Source organism: Cervus canadensis, chromosome 7 (assembly GCF_019320065.1).
Source record: "Cervus canadensis isolate Bull #8, Minnesota chromosome 7, ASM1932006v1, whole genome shotgun sequence".
NCBI classification, from domain to species: Eukaryota; Metazoa; Chordata; class Mammalia; order Artiodactyla; family Cervidae; genus Cervus; species Cervus canadensis.
In genome coordinates this window covers 57,447,299-57,470,390 of record NC_057392.1, presented here as the reverse complement: position 1 = coordinate 57,470,390, position 23,092 = coordinate 57,447,299, and the positions used below count along the sequence as shown (strand labels likewise).

At 41.8% G+C, this 23,092-nt stretch overlaps 1 protein-coding gene across 1 annotated transcript in view; it reads right to left on the bottom strand.

The window, feature by feature from the left end:
• Positions 1-1,384: 1,384 nt before the first annotated feature.
• LIPH (lipase H) overlaps positions 1,385-23,092 on the bottom strand; it is a 48,392-nt gene continuing 26,684 nt past the window's right edge. The window contains exons 6-10 of the mRNA XM_043473501.1: positions 20,839-21,006; positions 19,250-19,345; positions 17,273-17,384; positions 4,226-4,399; positions 1,385-2,582 (exon numbers count right to left, since the gene is read on the bottom strand). Of these exons, the coding sequence (XP_043329436.1) occupies positions 2,495-2,582; positions 4,226-4,399; positions 17,273-17,384; positions 19,250-19,345; positions 20,839-21,006 (638 nt within the window). The 3' untranslated portion in view covers positions 1,385-2,494. The remainder of the gene's footprint in view (positions 2,583-4,225; positions 4,400-17,272; positions 17,385-19,249; positions 19,346-20,838; positions 21,007-23,092) is intronic.

Here is a 23,092-nt window from a genome sequence, read left to right as displayed (position 1 = left end):
AAAAAAAAAAAAAGCATAAAAATGGCTATGGAAGGAGAGGTCCAGCAGGCTCTATGGAAAAATGAGGCCTGGGGACACTCCCCTGAGGACCATGCAGTGAAGTAGGAGGAGATACTGGTGAATAGAAGAGGGGACAGGGTAGGCTACAGTTTAACTGCATCTTTGGCTGGGGATTCAGTCAAATATACTGACAAAGAGAAGGGAGAGAGGCAAGGATAACTGGAGACAGAGTCAAAAGTTCCAGGGGCCTGGGAAGAAAGATTCTGAGAGTGGTCACACCTGTGACTGCCTTCATTTCACCTGATCACTATTACATGAAACTCACTGAAATCTACCTCCACTCCAGGGACCAAACTTCCTTCATTTATTTATTTGTTCATGCATCCTCCCACTCCACAGTGAGGTGGGCACCGTGCTAGCAGATGCCAGGAGAAGAAACTCAGAGAGACCCACTGGCCTGAGGAGCTTATAAATCAATAGAAATGCTGTTCCTGGCATTTTTCTGCTGTTGTTTTGATCCCCTGCTTACCAAGGAAGGCAAAAAGGATGAAAAAGTAACTATGCTAATCAGAATACAGGACCAGTAAAACTCTAAAAAGAAATCAGAGCCTATGAGCACCCATATCTCTTGAGTCCATCTCTGCTGGAAACATGGGAGGGAGGACAGCTGATAAAATGTCCAGGTGGGCAGGAGAATCGTTGAGCCTTCCTCCTTCCAGAATTCAGACATTCGCTGCAAGCATCCCACACTTCAGTGGAACAAACTCTGGATTTGCTGTGTATGTATAAATAAAGATAAGACGTGCCACACAGAGTATTTACAGAGTTCCATCGTTTATGAAACAGAGACTCCATTTAAGACTGTTCTCACAGAAAGCAGTTGAAGAGCAGTCATTTGGATGGGGAGGAGGCTAGTGGACCTGTGACTCTCAGGAGCCTTCCTGCAGTGGCCACAGCTGGGGGAGGGCTGCTGTCCACCCTTTGGCTCTGTCTCCATCCTGGGCATCTGCTCAAGGATCACCCTCTCGTGGTTCTGACCTTGACCCTTGGGAGACTTCTTGACTTGGCTGTTGTCATTCCAGATTCATATATCATGCCTCTTCCTAGAAAAACCTGAGAATTCCTCAGACTGGAAGCTTCAGATGCTCCAAGAGCAAATCAGTTAGTGCTTTGAATTCACATGTTAACAAACAGGTTATTTAGCATCACTCCAAAAGAGTAATACAAATTACCTCTAACTATGGATGGACTATGGATGGATGGTGGTTGTTTAGTGGCTAAGTCGTGTCCAACTCTTTGCAACCCCATGGACTGTAGCCTGCCAGGCTCCTCTGTTCATGGGATTTTCCAGGCAAGAATACTAGAGTGGGTTTCCATTTCCTTCTCCAGGGGATCTTCCTGACCCAGGGCTTGAACCCACATCTGCATTGGCAGGCAGATTCTTTTTTTACCCCTGAGCCACCAGGGAAGCCCTGGGACTATGGATAGCACATTTTCATTTTGCATTTGTGCATTTCTAAATTTCCTTCAATAATTACAGATTACATTGGTAAAAAAGAAAAACAAAACATTTCTTAAGTATTGCTTAAAATGAGGGTTGCATGTAAAATGATGCTTCTTCACCTTAAGTGAAAAACAAGTTCCACTTCCTCTCTCCTGCCTCCTGCCCTATCCCTTCTCCCTTTGAGCAGGGCTTCCCCTCTGTTTCATCTGCTCTTCTTCCCTCATCCACTTACTGTCTAGTCCAAGCAGCTGCCCTCTTGGTCTGTCCCTACCTCCTCCTGCACTAACCCACTTTAAATAAGGCAGGAAGCCAGGGGTATGGTTTTCTGCCTTTCTAAAGCAAATAGCTTAAGAGAGAAGCTGGTGTTGATAAGGAGAAACTCTCTTGTTGCACATTAGATAAGTGGTATCAAAATAAATAAAAGCATATTCACATGTATCAAGCCACTCACAGAAGTGGCACCCAGGGGATTTCAAAGAATCCTTCAAAGCCTTGCCTCCCAAGCACACACAAGAGCCCTGTGAGGTAGGTCTGTTTCCATTCCCTTCTTTGTGCAGAGCCTGGAAGGATCTGGCATAGGGAACATAGAGTGAAGTCCAAAGTGAGGCCTCCAAGCCAGTCCTTCCCTTAAGATGCTTGGATGGCCACTGTGATGGGCAGAACTGCCCGAGTGACAAGCAGCAGAATCGACAGTTCGGAACAAACGAGGCCCCAGGACACAGCCTAACACGGGGCTAGGCCGTCGGGAACCTAGCTATTTCTGATTTGCCCTACTTAGAGAATCCCTTCCCAGAACTGTTTCATAATCCAAGGTTGTTTGACATTTTGCAGTGTGACATCCATAGGACATTACTGTAAAAGAAAAAAAAGAAAAACAACCCTGGTTATTCCATACTTTTTGTGCCTTGAGGAAAAGATGAAGTGAAGCTTTAAAAAGCCTGCAGTTGTAGCATTCTTGATGTTACTGGTACTCAGGTGTCCTGACAACAATTACATTTGCAGCTTTGGGCAAAGAATAGGTTGGAAGACTGTTTCAACATTTTCCATCAGTACAAGATCATACCGACACAACTGGGGCCTGTAAAAACAAAATGAAATATCCCTGTCAATGCAATGATAAAAATACCCTATTCTAGTAGAGTAAATTGTACAATCTCTTTCAGATATAAAATTACTTAGCAATTATTTTTAATATTCTAGGAAAATGCTTGCAGTAAATAAGCAAAGTCATAGCAACAACAGTAAGTAAACTAACACAACTTTGTAAAGCAACTATATGTCAATAAAAATTAATTAAAAATAAGACATCATGGTGTTAAATTTTATTTACCACATAATTTCAACTAGATTAAAAAAAATAGAAAATTTTAAAAATTAAGCAAAAATTTTAACACTGGTTGCCTCTGAATAATGACATTATGATATTCTTCTTCTTAACACTTTTTGTACTTTTCAGATTTATAAAATGAATATGTATTCCTTTGATAACCAGGAAAGAAGTATTAAAAGGTCCCAGTTTGGGGTTCCCTGGTGGTCCAGTGGTTAAGAATCCACTGCCAATGCAGGGGACACAGGTTCGATGGCTGGTCCAGGAAGATCGCACATGCTGTGTGAGCAATTAAGCCCATGGGCCTAGAGCCCATGCTCCACAACAAGAGAAGCCACCACAATGAGAAGCCTAAGATCACAACTGGAGAAAGCCCCTGTGCAGCAACAAAGTCCCAGCATAGCCAAAAATACATAAATAAAAATATTTTTTTAAAAAAGTTCCAGTTTTAAGATATAATGACTATCCTTGGGGAGTAGGAGGGGGTGAGACTTGTATTATTAAATGTTTTAAAGTATCCTAAACATTCAGGAAAAAGGAACTTATAAATGTAAAGCAATAACTGCTCACATCATTTTCTGTCTCTTCGTCCACAGGTTGACCACCAGGACTATATGTAAGTGTGGCATTACTCACAAAACATACATACCATCACAGCTTTGTTCTTTCTCCCCCTTTGTCTTTGCTTCTCTCTCTGTACACACAAATACACACTGTTTATTTTTTCTGAACCGACTGAGAATGGGTTGTTTACCCCTTTAACACTTCAGCGTGTATTTCCTAAGAACAAAGACCTCCTCCGTGCAGTTATCAAATTTAATGTTGATATGTACTTCTATCCTGTATCAGTGCAATAAAATATTTCAAATTTTCTGTACCTTTTTAAATGCTGGGCTGTGTTTTATCAGTTTGCCAAATTATATGAGGCTTTCTTTTCTACAGCAGAGTATCAGCTGGCAAAAAACATGGGTGGAGTGCTAGGGAAGAATTGTTTAAACATATAACAACATTATTTCTTTGGATTATTGGCCCATTTATCTTTAAGTGCATACCAGTAAATTTTTCTTGGATTACTGGGCAACTTTTCTTTTAATATTTATTTTTAATTTATTTTTATTTGGCTGCTCTGAGTCTTCATTGCAGCATGTAGGATCTAATTTGCTGACCAGGGATGAAACCCGGCCCCCTCAAGCCCCCACTGTGAGAGTGGACCTCAGCCATGGACCACTAGGGAAGTCCCTAGGAAACTTATTTAATCAAATCTAGTTTTGGAAAACCCCTCACTTCTTTCATTGTGATTACTGAAATCCTGTTGAAACAACAGACCAAGCAGATTGGACAGGAGTCAATTATCTATGGAAAACAAGAGCCTGTCAGACCCTGTCTCAGCTTACCTCTCTGGATGGCCAAGTGACCTTAACTTCATTCGGAGAATCCTGAGCTTGTACCTTGGGCCAATTACAGATCCTGTAGAGAACACCAAGGAAATGGCTGCCACTTTATCCAAATCTTGATTGAATCTTGCAAGCAGGCTCACTTGGTGGTATTTCTGAAATGTTGCAGGTTCACTGGAAGGAGAAAGAATATATTTTTAAGTGAATCTAAATTACCAATGAAAAAAAACCATTTGAAGCCTACAGATCACTCATTAGCAGGTAGCCATTTGACCCCATAGCCTGCACTAGCTGACTTTCATGAGCAAAGTCCGTTGGATTCCAAAGGATCAGCATAAGTGAAGCTGCTGACCCCAGCACTGATGAAATGCTGTGACATTGGAAAGGTGTGTGCTGCCTACCTGCTGTAGGCCAGACAGCCTCCTTGTCTCTTGACACATATCTCCAGTCCCCTGAAAAATTCTGCAAGGTATTCTGCAAGGTATTGTCTTTATTTTACAGAAAAGGAAACAGATGCTCTCAGAACTTAAGCTCACCCAGGTCACAGGGCTTATCTATAACAGTGCAGGAAGAAAAACTTGGTTCTGGCTGAGTTCAAAATTATGGTTTCTCCATTGAATTGCATTGTTAGGTGCATAGATAGATTTTTTAGCCAAACTACATACTAATTTAGAAGTTGTGCTTAAGCATATATTTTTTCAGTTCTGCCTCTCAAGGGTAACCTCAAATTAAAATAGCTACATCACAGGTTCCAATAATTTTTTCTAAGTGTGTGGAGATGTTTCCTACAATTGGAATCCCAAATTGAGCCTAAGGTGTGTCCAAAGGAGTTTTAGCTGGGTACCATCCCTCTGAGGAGCTGGGAGAGGAGGCTATGGAGAAACGATTGCTCCAGAAACAAATCCTTAGTTTGGATATGGAGGTGAGGAGGTTCGTCGCCCCAGCCTCACTGACAGCCTCACTGCCAGTCTTGTGGAAAGCAGAAGTGCTACACATAGAAATAATCTAAAAGGTTGCCCAGATTTTGGTTTCTAAACACCATCTCCACAAAAAAGGAACCAGGCCTCCCTGGAGAAATGGTTGATTTCAGGGCTAGGGCAGGGAAAGCACAAAGTGATCCTAGAATGATATGTATATCAAAAAGTAAGAAATACTCAAAGAATGATAGAGCTGTTCAAAAGAATATGGAATCACTTCAAACCCATTAGGATGGCTACTGTAGTTTTGAAAAAACAAAATAAGTGTTGATGCAAGTATGGAAAAATTGGAACCCTTGTACGTATTGGTGGGAATGTAAAATAGTACAGCCACTATGACAAACAGTATGAAGGCTCCTCAAAAAATTTAAAGTAGAACTACCACATGATCCAACAATTCTACTTCTAGGTGTATAATGAAAAGGATTGAAAGCAAGGTCTCAAGCAGATATTTGCACACCCATGTTCATAGCAGCATTATTATAATAGATAAAAGGTGAAAGCAACTCAAATGTCCATCAATGGAGGAACAGATTTTTTAAATGTGATTTGTACATACAATGGAATATTATTCAGTTTTACAAAGAAAAGAAATCCTCTCACATGCTACACCATGAATGAGCCTTGAGGACATTATGCTAAATGTAATAAACCAGTCACAAAAAAATAAATATCATTTGAGTCCATTTATATGATGTATCTAAAGCAGTCAAGGTCATAGAAACAGAAAGTAGAATGGTGGTTGCCAGAGAATAGGGGAAAGGATAAATAGATGTTATTTAATGGGTATAGAGTTTCAGTTTTGCTGCTTCTGCTGTTTAGTCACTAAGTCATGTCTTACTCTTTGGGACCCCATGGACTGTAACCCACTAGGCTCCTCTGTCCATGGGATTCTCCAGGAAAGAATACTGGAGTACGTTGCCATTTCTTTCTCCAGGGGATCTTCCTGACCCAGGGATTGAACCCTCATCTCCTTTCTTTACCACTGAGCCACCTGGAAAGCCCCAACTGAGGATAAGTCTTCCCTAATAAAATAAAAATCCAGGAATCCATATTGATATAAACCAAGAAATGAATAAATAAGTGAGAAGAGAATGCCTTTCCTAAACGTTGAATTAGAAAAATCACCATATGGCAGCCATCAGAGTAATAATTCAACCATGGAACATTAAAACTAGTGGGTAAAAGTTAGAGGAGTACTGGACAATTTACATGGTCTCAAAGTACCCAGCCACAAATACAGTGGAGAAACTTGGCAGAAATCACCTTAATCAACTGATCCACATTAATGAAACAAACCAAAATTGTGAGCCTCCTAACAGGATGCACTGAGACAGACATGACATCACCTTTGTGGTGTCCTTGCCAAAGATGGATGACCTGAATCTAATCATGAGGAAACATCAGGGAAACCCAAACTGAAGACATGCTAAAAATAATCGACCTGTAATCCTCAAAAGTGTCAAGGTCAAAAGAGTTGAGGAAAAGAAGAACTGTTCCAAAGTGAAAACTAAAGAAACAGGACTACCAAATGCAGCCAGGGATCCTGAACTGAATCCCTTTGCTACAAAGGATGTTTATTAGGACAATTAGTAAAACTAGAATGGGGTCACAGAATCAGTTCAGTTCAGTCACTCAGTCATGTCCGACTCTTTGCGACCCCATAGATTGCAGCACACCAGGCCTCCCTGTCCATCACCAACTCCCAGAGTTTACTCAAGCTCATGTCCATTGAGTTGGTGATGCCATCCAACCATCTCATCCTCTGTCGTCCCCTTCTCCTCCCACCTCAATCTTTCCGAGCACAAGGTCTTTTCAAATGAGTCAGCTCTTCACATCAGGTGGCCAAAATGTTGGAGTTTCAGCTTCAACATCATTTCCAGTGAACACTCAGGACTGACTTCCTTTAGGAAGGACTGGTTTGATCTCCTTGCAGTCCAAAGCACTCTCAAGATTCTGCTCTGACACCACAGTTCAAAAGCATCAATTCTTCAGCACTCAGCTTTCTTTATAGTCCAACTCTCACATCCATACATAACAACTGGAAAAACTATAGCCTTGACTAGATGAACCTTTGTTGGCAAAGTAATGTCTCTGCTTTTAAATATGTTGTCTAGGTTGGTCATAACTTTCCTTCCAAGGAGTAAGTGTCTTCTAATTTCATGGCTGCAGTCACCATCTGCAGTGATTTTGGAGCCTCCAAAAATAAAGTCTGCCACTGTTTCCACTGTTTCCCCACCTATTTGCCATGAAGTGATGGGACCGGATGCCAAGATCTTAGTTTTCTGAATGTTGAGCTTTAAGCCAACTTTTTCACTCTCCTCTTTCACTTTTATCAAGAGGCTCTTTAAGTCTTCTTCACTTTCTGCCATAAGGGTGGTGTCATCTGCATGTCTGAGGTTATTGCTATTTCTCCTAGCAATCTTGATTCCAGCTTGTGCTTCCTCCAGCCCAGCATTTCTCATGATGTACTCTGCATATAAGTTAAATAAGCATGGTGACAATATACAGCCTTGATGTACTCCTTTTCCTATTTGGAACCAGTCTGTTGGTTCCAAACAGGATCAGGATCAGATGGTAGCAATGGATCAATGATATTCTCTTATTCTGATGGTCAATTGTGGTTATGTAGGAGAAGGTCCTTACTTGCAGAAAACACATATTATGGTACTTTGGGTTGATGAGCCTGCATGTTGGTGACAACTATAGAATGGTTCAGAAAAAGAAAAGGCTCATAGTACTACTGCAACTTTTCTATAAACTTTAATTTTTCACAATAAAGAGAAAAAAAAAAAACCCAATAGGAAAGGAGTCGATTAACCTAAAAGGGTTATAAACAGTTCAACTCTGGTCCTCTCTTGATCAGAGTCTAGAAAGGGAGAAAGGGATCCTTCCCACTTCTCCAAGGAAGGGCAGCTGTGGAACCAGGAAAAGGTAGAGACTCCAGGGGAAGGTGATGCCAGGTGCAGATGGCAGAATACAGTGGGGGCGCTAGGGAGGCAGGACAGGAAAAAGGAGACCTGGATCTGGTCAGGGTTGTCTGTAGGCACAGATTAGATGCCCTCTTCCACCAAGAAGGATGTCGGGAGATACACAGGGGGCACTAACCAAGGTTGGGTTCATACAAGAATAAATAGAATAAGAGCCAATGAACTATGGGTTCTGGCAGTATGGTGCACTAAATACCCTGTGAACAACTCATAAGAGTAAATGCAATTACAAACAACAACAACAAAAGTTAAAAACCTTTTAAGTTGCATTGAACTAAGAAGAAAGGAAAGAATACTGAGAAACCCCCAAAATACATGAAAGCAGAAATCCAAATAGATAAGGGGAATACTGAAATCACCCTAGGTTGGTTTTTTTTTTTTTTTTTTTTAACTTAGCTTGAGCTTGCAGTTCAGTAGGACATGAAACAAAGTCTATGGGCCCCTCAAGGTCAGGAGTTGAATAAGAACATCTTGGGGGAAGAGTGAACTAAACATGAATTTGAAATAAACAACCTTCTACCGCCTCAGGGGACAGAAAATTCCCTGTCTCAAATCTTGACACTATGAGAAGCTAAGATGCAGATTGCTCTTCACGTGGGTCAGCAGTTCCACTTCGAACTACTTTTGGTCCGAGAAACCTCAGGTTTAAAAAGTAAAGCCATCCCAGATTGACACTATCTCCAGGAACTAAACTGATGCAAACACAAATCCCTTCTATAGACATCTACTTCTACTCAGATCCTCAAAGAATTCCCGCATATAGTAAAATAATTACAATAATGATAAAGGCATTTGAAAGGGAGCGGGGAAAGCCACGGGTTTCGGGCCTTATGACCGCTAGCTGCAGGCAGAAGGATGCAGGCGGGAAGATGCGCGGGTGCCCTAGGTTCTGACTGGCGGGGCAGCAAGAGCCGCCTGGTCCACGCGGCGCCAGTGCAGCAGCTGCAGGCAGGAAGCTCCTCCGCCCGGCCTGGGTGCGAGTGAGGAGGCCCCAAGGGAGGAGGCCGGTAGAAGTCAAGTGAACGCAGGGTTTGGGGACCCCCGAAGCGATCTTCCCAGGGGAACCGCGTGCACCAGGCAGAACCAGGGCACCCCCTGCTCTGCAGACAGGGGGTAGGCAGCCCACCTGCCTGTCCCCTCTGCACCAGACCCTGCTGGACCCAGAATGCTAACTGCAAAAAGAAACAGGAAAAAATACAAAAGATCAGAATGTTAAAACCTACCAAGATTTCTCAGAATTGTCAGAGCACACAAATGCGTGCTTACATGAAGAAAATGTGATGCAAGAAGTAGGCACTCAAGCAACCTTGTAAGGAAGCACTTGCCTTGATTGTCTCAGTCAAGGGTTTCACTGTGGAATTTCAAACTGCCAAGGGATATGGGAAAACATTAAGGCACAGATCCCCAAAATAATGCCCCATAAAAGGAAAGAGAGCCAAAGAAGTCCACCACTGAATGCTCCTATTCTAGGGAAGTGGGGAAAGTGGCCAGAGCAGCCTGACTTCCCACAATGTCCTCAAGAAGAGCCAACATATCACCCTCATGCTGCAGTGTAAGAGTATTTTGCTGTTTCAAACGGAAAATTGTCTTTGAGGAGGAAAAGTCTGTTTTCCAGTGCTTTAGGAATCATCACACATTGAAGACTTATGTTCACCTGTCTGAATAACAACCAAGAAAAGCTGCAGAAGCAAAATCTCTTAAGAAAGGAATTTTAAAAAGAGACATGACAGAACTTCCCTGGTGGTGGTCGGGTGGCTGAGATTCCGCACTCCTAATACAGGGAACCAGGGTTTGATTTCTGGTCAGGGAACTAGATCCCACGTGTCGCAGCTGAGAGTTTGAATGCCACAACTAAAGATCCTGCATGCCACAATGAAAGTCCCACCATGCCACAACTAAGATTGGGAGTGGCCACATAAATAAATATTTAAAAAAAAATAACTCCAAAGGGATCAAAGACCTAAATGTGAGACATAAAAGTATAAAAGCCTTGTACCCAGAATATATACAGAACCTTTGCAACTCAAAAATAAACAGCTAATTAGCCTAGTTTAAAATGGGTAAGGCACACAAAAATTTGCACCCAGATATCTTTAACAGCTTTATCTAAAACTACCAAGACGGGAATTTCCTGGAGGAAAATACCTGCCAAGATGGAATTCCCTGGGTTCTAGTGGTTGGGACTGTGTGTGCTTTCATTGCTGAGGGTGCAGGTTCAATCCCCGGCTAGGGAACTGAGATCTTGCAAACCTCTCAGTGTGGCCAAAAATTTTTTTTAATTAATTAATGTTTAAAAAGCTGCTAAGAAGTCTTTTGTAGGTAAGTGGATAAATAAAATGTGATAAACCAGCTTGTCATTAGTGCTGTTGTTTAGTTGCTAAGTCATGTATGACACTTTGCCATCCATGGACTATAGCCTGCCAGGCTCCTCTGGCCATGGGATTTCCCAGGAAAGAATACTGGAGTGGGTTGCCATTCCCTTCTCCAGGGGATTCTTTGTGACCCAGGGATAGAAACCAAATCCTCCTGCATTGCAGGCAAATTCTCTACCACTGAGCCACCAGGGAAGCCCATGATACATCAGACAATAGAAAAGGAAATGAAGGTAAAAGAAAATGAGCTGTCAAGTAATTAAAAAAAAATGGAGGAACTCTAAATGCTTATTAATAAGTGAAAGAAGCTAATCTGAAAAGGTTACCTACTGTATGATTCTAATTATTTGACATTCTGGAAAATGCAAAACTATGGAAACAGTAAAAAAAAAAAAAAAAAATTCAGTGGTTGCCAGTGGTTGGGGAAAGGAGGAATGAATAGGCAGAGCACAAATTTTTAGGGCAGTGAAGCTATTCTGTGATCCTACAATGACAGACATATGTCATCATACATTTGACAAAACTCATAGAATGTACAACGCCAACGATGAACTCTAAAGTAAACTATGGACTTTGGGTAAGAATAACATATCAGTGTAGATTCTTCAGTTGTAACAAACGTACTATGTTGGTGCCAGACTTTGGTTCTGAGGGAGGCTGTCCCTATGTGGGGGCAAAAAGAATATGGGAAATCACTGTATTTTCTGCTCAGTTTTGCTGTATACTAAAACTGCTCTAAAAAATCGTCTATTTAAAAGGGAAAATGGGCTTCTATGGTGGCTCAGACAGTAAAGAATCTGCCCGCAGTGTAGGAGACCCAGGTTTGATCCCTGGATTGGGAAGATCCCCTGGAGAAGGGAATGGATACCCACTCCAGTATTCTTTTTTTTTTTTTTAATTGAAGGATAATTGCTTCACAGCATTTTGTTGTTTTCTGTCAAACCTCAACATGAATCAGCCACAGGTATACATATATCCCCTCCCTTTTGAACCTCCCCCCATCTGCCTCCCCATCCCACCCCTCCGGGTTGATACAGAGCCCCTGTTTGAGTTTCCTGAGACAAACAGCAAATTCCTGTTAGCTATTTATTTTACATATGGTAATGTAAGTTTCCATGTTACTCTTTCCATACATCTCACCCTCTCGTCCCCTCTCCACATGTGCACAAGTCTGTTCTCTACATCTGTTTCTCCTTTGCTGTCCTGTAAATAAGTTCTTCAGTACCATTCTTCTAGATTCCGTATATATGTATTAGAATATGATATTTATCTTTCTCTTTCTGACTCACTTCACTCTGTATAATAGGTTCTAGATTCATCCACCTCATCAGAACTGACTCAAATGCATTCCTTTTTATGATTGCCCACTCCAGTATTCTTGCATGCAGAATTCTAAGGACAGAGGAGCCTGGAGGGCTACAGTCCATGACGTTGCAAGGAGTCAGACACAACTGACTAACAAAAGGAAACTGAACAGACATTTCTCCAAAAAGCTATACAAATGGCCCACAAGCACATGAAAGATACTCAACATTATTAATCATTAGGAAATTGCAAATCAAAACCACAATGTGATGTCATGTAATGCCCATGGGAGTGGCTGTAACAAAAGACATGGATGAATGGATAAACAAAATGTGATGTATGCTGCTGCTGCTGCTAAGTCGCTTCAGTCATGTCCGACTCTGTGCGACCCCATAGACGGCAGCCCACCAGGCTCATCTGTCCCCGGGATTCTCCAAGCAAGAATACTGGAGTGGGTTGCCATTTCCTGCTCCAATGCATGAAGGTTTAAAGTGAAAGTGAAGTCGCTCAGTGGTGTTCGACTCTTTGTAACCCCATGGGCTATAGCCTACCAGGCCCCTCTATCCATGGGATTTTCCAGGCAAGAGTACTGGAGTGGGTTGCCATGTCCTTCTCCAAATGTGATGTATATATACAATGAAATATTGACAGTGAAAGTGAAAGTTGCTCAGTTGTGTCTGACTCTTTGTGACCCCATGGACTATACAGTCCATGGAATTCTCCAGGCCAGAATACTGGAGTGGGTGGTCTTTCCCTTCTGCAGGGGACCTTCCCAACCCAGAAATAAAACCCAGGTCTCCCGCACTGCAGGCGGATTCTTTACCAGTTGAGCCATAAGAGAGGCCCAAGAATACTGGGCTGGATAGCCTATCCCTTCTCCAGTGGATCTTCCTGACCTAGGAATCGAACCAGGGTCTCCTGCACTGCAGGCAGATTCTTTACCAACTGAGCTATCAGGGAAGCCCAATGGAATATTATTCAATCTTAAAAGAAAGGACATTCTGTAACATGGACACAAGCTGTAACATGGACAAAACTTGAGGACATGATGCTACGTGGAAAAAGCCGATCACGAAAGGACAAATACTGTATGATTCAACTCATATGACGTCTCTGTGCTGCGGCTAAGCCGCTTCAGTCATGTCTGACTCTTGGTGACCCCATAGACTGTAGCCCACCAGGCTCCTGGGCATGGGATTCTTCAGGCAAGAACACTGGGGTGGGTTGCCATGCCCTCCTCCAGGGAATCTTCCTGATGCAGGGATCAAACCTGCATATCCTGCACTGGCAGGTGGATTATTTACCACTGAGCCACCAGAAATCCCATAATGTATCTAAAGCAATCAAATTCATCAAAATAGTACAATGATGGTTGCTATTGGAAATGGAAAATTTTATTTAATGGATATAGAGTTTCAGTTTTTCAAGGTGAAAGTTCTGGAGATCTGTTTCACAACAATGTGAATATGCTTAACAAGGAACTGTACACTTAAACATGATTAAGATGGTAAATTTTATGGGTTTCTTAATTATAATTTAAAAGAAAAGTCTTAAAAGACTGACAATAAGAATCTTGGCAATGTGGAGGAAATGGAACTCTCATATATTGCTGGAGGGAGCGTAAAATGGTACATCCTTTTTTGAAAACAGTTTGGTATAACTTCTTTGAAAAGTTAAACACAAAGTTCTGTATGAACAAGATAGTCCACTCCTAGGTATATACCCAAGAAAAATGAAAACCTATGTCCACACAAAAACCTGAACATACATGTTCATAGCAGCATTATTGATAACAGCCAAAAGCAGGAAGAACGCAAATGTCCATCAACTGGTGAATGGATAAATAAAATGTGGTATGAGTGAGCAGACTGTGCAGTGGAAGCTTGCTGAGCCAGAGGTCAGTGGATCAAAATAAATTATGGAATATCCATACGACAGAATATTATTCAGCCATAAATAGGAATGAAGTACTGATGAGTGCCACAACATAGATGAATCTTAAAAATATCACATAAAGCAAAAAAAAAAAAGCCACATATTGTATAAGTCCATTTATATGACATGCCTAGAATAGAAAAATCTATAAAACAGAGAGCAGATTAGTGGTTGGCAGGAGCCGGCCAGGAGGAAGGAATGGGGAATTACTACTGACAAGTATGGGATTTCTTTTGAGATGACGAAAATGCTCTGAAATTAGATGGTATTGATGGTTTCATGTTTTGTAAATATACTAAAACCCCCTGAATTACAAACTTTAAAAAGGTGAATTTTATGGTATGTGAATTACATCTGAATTGTTTAAGGTTAAAAAAATAAGAAATACATTTGAATCATGTATAGAGGGAGAATCAACAGCAAGTAATATCCTTGAATGTGATTTCATATGTGCCCATTGTCTGGTAAGACTGAATAAACTCAAGCTGTGTGTGTGTGTGTGTATGTGTGTGTGTGTGTGTGTGTGTGTCTGTGTGTGTCTGTGTTAGTCTCTCAGTCATGTCTGACTCTTTGCAACCCCATGAACTGGAGATCACCAGGCTCCTCTGTCCAGGCAAGAATACTGAAGTGGGTTGCCATGCCCTTCTCCAGGTTATCTCCCCAACCCAGGGACTGACCCCAGGTCTCCTGCATTGCAGGCAGATTCTTTGCCATTTGAGCTACCCAGAAAGCCCCCAAAACTCAAGGTAAATACCCTAATATTGTTTTCCTTTTCTTAAACTGTAAAGATACTGAATACTAAAATGTTAAAGTTTACCTGGCAAAAGAAAGAAAAGTAGCCATAATCTTACCACAAAATAGAACAATCATTTAACTTTTTTCCCATATATTCTCTTGATTGGTGGTGACTTTTTCACAAACATAACTACAATAGAAATGACTGAACGTGACTTTAAAAAGATATTAAGCTCTCTATCTTAATCAAGAAACAAGCCTTCATAAAAGAAAGAAAGAAACCTCAAAATTTAGGAATTCCTACTTGGGAGAAATTTACTATATAAAATTCAAATTTCCAAGACATGTGAAGCAAATATGTAACCCAAGTTTTGCTACTCATAGAACTGCAGTCTCCCTGCTGTTTCTTAGACTCTCCAGATGAGGGCTCTGCCCACCTTTCTCATTGAAGCCTATAAACCTTGAGAAACCTGAGACTGGTTTCTCAAGATGGGGCCCCTAGCAGTTCCCTCCGGGGATCTTGATGCTGAAAAGAGTGTGAAATTGGCCAAATCGCTTACCCTCTCTGAGCCTCAGTTTTCTCATATATAAAATAGGGATGGTAATACCACCTCACAGGGTTTTAGTGAGAGCTACATTAACCACTGTCTGTAATGTGCTTGGTTCAATAAACAAAGGCTGCTATTATTATGTTCCAAGGATGTGTTTGAAAAAGTCACTTACAAGGAATTCCCTGGCGGTCCAGTGGTTAGGCTTCTGCACTTTCACTGCTGAGGGTTTGAATTCAATCCCTGGTTAAGAAACTAAGACCCCATAAGCTACATGGTGGTATGGCCAAAAAGAAACCCCACACCTTCCCTATTTATCTGCATAGTGAGCCAGCCAATAAGACGATCGCCAGTTTCAGATGACCTTCTACATGGTCCTCTATGAATGAGGCCAAGAGACAATACAAGTGTCCAGAAGATAAAAGAACCCAGGAAACATCTCCTGAGTAAATGAATGAAATGAGTCTCAAATGCTTTTGCTTAAATTAAAAGGTTTGGGGATTTCCCCTCTTTTTTCTTGATTATAGAAGTAATAGAAGAAAAAATTACTAGTTCTTTTAAAACTATATATATATAATAGCACAGAAAACTGAAAAGGAAAGAGAAACTTTAGAAAGGACTCATATCCCTTCCACCCAAGGGGCAATCTAACTTATTTTGACATCCTTCTTTTTCATTATTTTGACATTGTTGTGCTAGTTGTATACTGTATATGATTTTATAAAATATAACTTTATTTTTTCCACTTAGTGCATTATAAGCATTTCACTTAATGTTTCATAAATAACTTACTTGAATAATGTTTTATTATATGGGAATATTTAACAATTTCCCCATCATTGGACTTACAGGATTTTTCCAATTTTCTATTGCAAAATACATTTTCTGAGTGTCAGAAACATATATATATATGTTTGTGTATATATGTATATTATGAGCTCAGAAAAGAATAGAAATGTATGTGTGTGAGTGGGTGCCTTTGGGCATGGGATGGTTGGCATGTGGCAGGGGTTTGGACTTTTATGTCACATATTTCCTTACTGCTTTAAATCGTTTACAGTGAGCAGGGATGACTTTTGTGATTAAATGTTTAAGCAAACCTCAGAGAAGGCAATGGCACCCCACTCCAGTACTCTTGCCCGGAAAATCCCATGAGCGGAGGAGCCTGGTAGGCTGCAGTCCATGGGGTCGTGAAGAATCAGACATGACTGAGCGACTTCACTTTCACTTTTCACTTTTATGCATTGGAGAAGGAAATGGCAACCCACTCCAGTGTTCTTGCCTGGAGAATCCCAGGGATGGGGTCGCACAGAGTCGGACACGGCTGAAGTGACTTAGCAGTAGCAGTAGTAGCAGAGATTGTCATACTGAGTAAAGTCAGTCAGACAGAGAAAGAGAAATCTGGTATGATAAAAAAAGAAATGATACAAATGAACTTATTTACAAAACAGATTCACAGACTTAGAGAACAAACTAATGGTCACCAGTGGAGAGGAATGAGAGGAAGGGATAGTTAGGGAGTTTGGGACCAACATGTAGACACTACTATATTTAAAATGGATAACCAGGGATTCCCTGGTGATATAATGGATAAGAATCCACATGCCAATGCAAGGGACACGGGTTCAATCCCTGATCGGGGAAAATTTCACATGCTGTGGGGCAACTAAGCTCTTAGCCAACACGCCTAGCACCTGTGCTCCACAAAGGAAGCCACCGCAATGAGAAGCTTGCACACCACAGCTAGAGAGTAGCTTCACTCACCTGCGCATAGCAATGAAGACCCAGCACAGACAGTAAATAAATAAAGTTATTTAGAAAATAAAATGGAAAACCAACAAGGACCTACTGTATAGCACAGAGAACTCTGCTCAGTATTATATAACAACCTAAATGGGGAAAGAATTTGGAGGGAAAAAAAGGGAAGGAAGGAGAAGAGGGAGGAAAGGAGGGAAGGGAGGGAGAAAGAAGCGGGGAAGAAAAGTAGAAGGAAAGAAAATTTCTGCACCAGTTCCATTTGTAAAGAGTCTGAAAGATCAAGAGCCACAAAGCAACATATTCCTTTATGTCTTTCACAGGACAAAGCCACGTACAGTTCTATGATTAAAAAGTTGATATATTTGGAATTTAACTTCTCCGAACAAAAAAAAAGTAGCAAGTTACAAATAATCCTAGCCCAACTTACTGATTGATTTTGGATTCTGTCGTGTTTCCAGCTTTATCTTTCAATTTGATTGTAATGGATCCTCTTCTTATGTTCTTATTCCAGGTTATAATATCCACAAAGTAATGATATACTTCAAAACAGGGAAAAATCATGGTGTGAGAGAAATATTCCCAAATGCTTTCCTGAATGTTCAGTTCCTAAAAACCTGACCTACCTAATAACTAGGTCTCTTTTTCCCTTCCTCCCTAGTTTTTCTGCAAAGATTCAGGGCAGAGTTTTCCAATATTTCTCTCTATTCTCTTTGGTAAAGATGGCCTGAGTGATGGCAGAACTCAATGGTATCCAGTTGCCATGTTCAGGCACCACTCTTGGATCAGTGTTCCCACGTTATTGACTGAAGTCTCATGGCCTACTGCCAAGTATGATTGATTCACCACAATTTCTGCCCATTTTAGAATAAACTAAATAGGGGGCCATGTGGAGACCCTCAACAGCTGACAAGGCCTTCCTCAGTCTGGGTCATGTCCACTAGCCTACCCAGCCTCCCTCGTCTCTGCCCCAGTCATGCCACACCACCTGCACTGCCATACTCTCTCTTGTGTCTGGGCTTTGTCCCCTTTGCCAATTCATCCTTCAGGTTTTGACTTAATGCACTTCCTCAAGGAGGCCTTCACTGATGCTCAGACTAAGTCAGGTCTCTCTCAGAGTTCTTATTATGCTCTGGTAGTCTCCCCTCATTAGTCAGCACACTTTACTGTATTTACAAGACACAAGAAAAATGATAATCAAAAAGGTGATAAATGAATGTGTATATCCATGCAAATATTGCCTGTGTGATGTCTTATGGGGTTAAAAAAAAAAAAAGCTAAAATACATTAATGCTACAACAATAACTGGGAAGGGATGATGCTTCCTTTGTAATCCCAGCAGAAATACCTATTGATATGCATTGCTTGCTTGCTTGCTTGCTAAGTCGCTTCAGTCGTGTCCGACTCTGTGTGACCCCATGGACTGTAGCCTGACAGCTGTCCATTGGATTCTCCAGGCAAGAATACTGGAGTGGGTTGCCATTTCCATCTCCAGTTGATACCCATTAATTCCTACTGGATGAACGAGGGCACATAACATGTCCAGAGAACTTTTCTTCGTACCTACTCTTTGCTCCCCATGGTCAAGAATGATCTGGAAAAGTGGGGATCCCACCATGATAGTCAAATTTACTATCTCTGGGTCAGACTTGCAGAGAAGGACGAAGAGGCTCAGGGAGATGACAGTCCTACGAGGGAATAACATCAGCCATGGAGTTGCTGTTTCATGGTCTGTTATTACTCAGGAATTTGTCCCATTTGGATCAGGCAAATACCAAACCCTGAGCTGCTACACATGCTCCAAAAGAGGAGGGAAACCTGATAATGTGCAACCTCCTTTATAAGGGAGACTCCCAAGCAAAGTGAAAAGGGAGATAAGATTGTAAGACGTACATCTACCCAGGGAAATTCCTACTTGCTTCCTAGGGCATCTAATCATCTGCTGGCCTATTTAGCTCCCATCTTGAATACCCAACCTCTCAATGTCTTTAGAAGGTCACTGTGGCTACTTTGGAGCTGGAATTGGCCTATAGATATAGCTGACACCAATTTTTCCTAGTCATAACCTCATGTCTCAAGCAAATTTTCTGGAAGATCTTAGTAATTAGAATGGTCATCCAGTGGAGCTAACAACTATGACTTGTTGAGATTTTAATTCTTATAACCCAGAAGGTAGGCATGATTGTCCCCATTTTACCAAGCAGAACTTTGAGACTCAGAGAGGTTAAATGTCTTGGTCATACAGCTGTTGTGGGGTAGAGTCAAGATTCAACCTAGGTCCTTCCAGCTCCAAAGTCCATGCTTCACCATGGCCTTCATGTGCCAAGAAGTAACCAGGAAGCTGAGACTTAGACATTCCAAACAGAAAAGAGTCGGGCAACAGCAAACAAGCACATTCACCACTCACTGCAGAAGGGTTTCTCCTCAGCTGTGTCAAAGAATGCTTTAATCATAGGAGGATCCCCCTCCCTTAAATAGTCTTTCCAGTTATCAGCATAATAGCCTATAAAACAAGTCAGAAAAGTGTAATCTCAACATGTGTTCTATAAACATAAAAGCAGTTGGGGAGACTGAACAGCAGGTCTGACTGCCACCACCACCGCCGAGACAATCACCCTCATACCCACCCCCATGGTGAGGACCTGCAGGGCCACCAGGGCATCCCCCTCCCCAGCAGCCCCCTTATTTTTTTCACAACCCTAACCCTAAGAGCTGGGGCTTGTAAAAGGACCCTCCAGTGACTTTTCCCCTCTTTCTACTGACATTACATCACCCAGCCCTGGTTCTCAGTAGCAGGGGTGTGGGGAGTGATACACCCTGAAAACTAAAAATGTGCTATGCTTAGTCCCTCAGTCGTGTCCAACTCTTTGCGACCCCATGGACGGTAGTCCACCAGGCTCCTCTCTCCATGGAATTCTCCAGACAAGAATACTGGAGTGGGTTGCCACGCCCTTCTCCAGGAGATCTTCCCAACCCAGGGATCGAGCCCATGTCTCTCACTTTACAGGCAGATTTTTTACTGACTGAGCCACCAGGGAAGTCCTAGACTAAAAACAGCACTGATATTTTTCAGTAATACCTTCATTTTCTAGAGTATTTAAAACAGATTCAGGTTTATACCTAGAGCAGCATCACTTTTGCAAAACAATGCGCTTTCTTGCAGAACTATAATTGGGCCCCTAAACTGCACAGAACTTGGAATGGCCATGTGACTATGTCAAGAGGCAAGAGAACATCCTTCTTTGTGACTGTGCCAGCAGGAATGAGGCTAAGGGCTAGTATTGGGGCCTCTCTCTCTCCCCTTTTCCCACTGCTTAGGGAGTGGCCTCTGCATTCTGGGACCCAGGCATCAATATTTTTTAAAAGCTCCATATTCAAATATACAGTCAAGGTTGAGAACCCCTTCTCCATAGCCTGCCCTGATGTTAACTTGAGTTTTTCCTTTGGGAACAATTAGAAAATTGTCATGACCATTTAGTTGCAAAGTCTTCACCACCTGGAATATTTCCACTAACCCTTAGCAAATATCCAAGTAGCCTCCATGGACATTACTCCAGCTCACCCTGTATTTGTGTACATGTACAGAACACTGGAGTGTGATGTGGGAGCATTAACAGATATGACTTGTTAGAAGGGGTCACCCTGTAAGACCCTCCCTTAACAGAGAGGTTGTATGCCTGGAGAAGGGTGTTCCTAACCCTACGGGAGTAGACTACGTAAGATGAAACTTTTCTGGAACCTTCTTTTTCTTGCTAGAATAAAGTATCCAGGGAGGTGGCACTCCCTTCTGGATGAAATCCTATGTAGATTGCTTTTCTAACATTCTTTAGTATCAGGAGACTCCAGAGTACTTTACAGCATTATTGGCTAGAAAAAGCTAAGGAAATTAAGACACAGGATATTCAGGCCCGTTTTTAGATGGTTAAAATGGTGCTGGGATCCTACCAGAAATTAGCTCTTTGTTAATCAGAGTGGGAAACTGCTGGCTGGACTTACCCAGAACAGGACAGGGCTCCGTCTGTGGTTTGCCACAGTTGACGCACTTGCCGTTCCTATAATCCCGGTAGGAGTCACAGGGATACGCGGTGATGGTGCAGTTCTCTCTCAAGGAAGAAAGGTACAGATACACGGACCTCTGGTGGTCACACTTAAAATACTGCATTCCTTGGTTGTATAAGGAATAATCAAAGAATAGTTGTAGCATTTAATAATAAATAGTGCATCGCATATTGTTTTTTGTTCTTTGTAAAATTTATTTGGCTGCACCAAGTCTTAGCTGTGGCACATGGGATCTTTAGTTGGGGCATGTGGGATCCAGCTCCTCAACCAGGGATTGAACCCCAAACCCCAGCATTGAGAGCACAGAGTCCCAGACACTGGACCACTAGAGAAGTCCCTTGTATATTGTTCACCCATATAATTGATCATGTCTCTTACACACCAGGCACTGTGCTAATGGCTCCAGTGTAGTTGATCCCATTTAATCCTTACAAAACCCAATAGATCAGGATTCATGCTGACAAACAGTAAGTGAAAAGAGAGGCATGATTATCCCTATTTTACCTGGCACGACATTGAGACTCAGAGGTGTTCAAGGATTTGACTCTGTCCTTCCTTTGTCACTGAAATGTCAGGGTAGTCAGAGGTCCCTTGGAGATTTTTAGCAGAAAGAAGCACATTTAAACCAGTAAAGATATCAGAGAAAGAAGGCATTGGGGAGCAACTGGTAGAGAAAGACCCCCAAGAAGGGCAAAGAGAGGAGGTAGCTGTAAGAAAGCATGGAGGGTGCTTCCCCCCAGGGTTGGATGGAGAAACGGATATAAAGACCAACTTTGTGATCTAAGGTTAGGAGAGATAAGAAGGCTCCTTCAGGTGGGACCTTGATCAAGGTACAAAAGTCAAACCTAACTCAGCTCTGAGAGGTGAGGGTTTATAGCTTGGGAGGTATTTGGAATAGAAGCACAAGGAGTGATCATAAGGGAGTCAGCAGGAGATAAGCACGAGGCTTTTCTGGCATTACTGAGGGTCTTGAGGGCCGTGGAGAAGTGAACAAGTTTGCCTGGACCTTGTACTCGATCAACAAGAATCCATGACTTCTCCAGAATGTGCCCAAGCAAAGATAGGGGCTCACGTGGCAGAGACCTAAGGGCCTGGGGGTGCACAGGGCGCTCATGAGAGCAGATAAGTGGCAGGGGCTCCAGTTCTGCTACAAAGGTGAAAGGTGAAGTGAGAGGAGCTGAAAAATAGGATGTGGCACTGAAAGCCAGAAATGGGTAAGAAGAGGTGACAGACAAATGCAGGTGAATTCTTGGCGGGTGCCATGTGGTGCAATGGTGAGAGGAGGGTGATGAAGCGCAGAAGAATTGGAGCTGATGAAGGACTGGAGTACAGGGAGGTTTGTCAGAAGGTCGATAAGTCAGATGGTGAAGTCACAGAGAAATGGGAACTGGGTCCCAAGGACGAGTACTCAAATAAGAATTTTTAAATAACAGACAGTGAACCACATAACAGAGGAGTTGTAATTATGAGCCAGTAGTTGAAGAGGCACTGGGCGCTGGAGTCAGATCAATGTTTCTTCTTCCTCCAGAGCCCATGTATGTCCATAGAAGGAATTAGTGAAGGACAAAAAGAAGTAAACTGGGCAAAAGAGAGAAGCGTGCAGCCAAGCTGGCTGGAGTAAAATCTGACAAATCAACATTTAATTATTGTTCCTGGAACCTCCACTTGCAGTAACAATGAAGTTAATAACACCTTGGAGGATGTCCTTTAGCAGCAAAGCACATTATCTTTGGCTGTTCTTGGACGTTGTTACACTACAGGACACAGGATAGGATTTGAACATATACCATTTATGGTACAACTGAACACACACTATTTATAGTACAATATGGTTGCCCTACTTAACGTCATTTCATCTGGATCGTTTTCAAATACTACATCATTTCCATGGGACCATATACAGCTATTATTTTTGTATCAAGATCATTTTTTTTCCTAGAATTATTTCCATGATTGTTTAGTTATATCTAATAATTGTGCAATACAGATTCAGAGCACTTAGGGTTTTTTTTAAATTTTGTCCCCTCATCACACTTTAATGTTGTCCTCTAACTACCTATTCTGTGAGTTTTTTCTCATTGTAAAACTAACACATGCTCATTCAGAAAATATAACATAATAGCAAATTTTGACCTAAAAATCACAGAGAAATCCAATATCCAGAAATCACCACTAATAATTATTTGGAGCA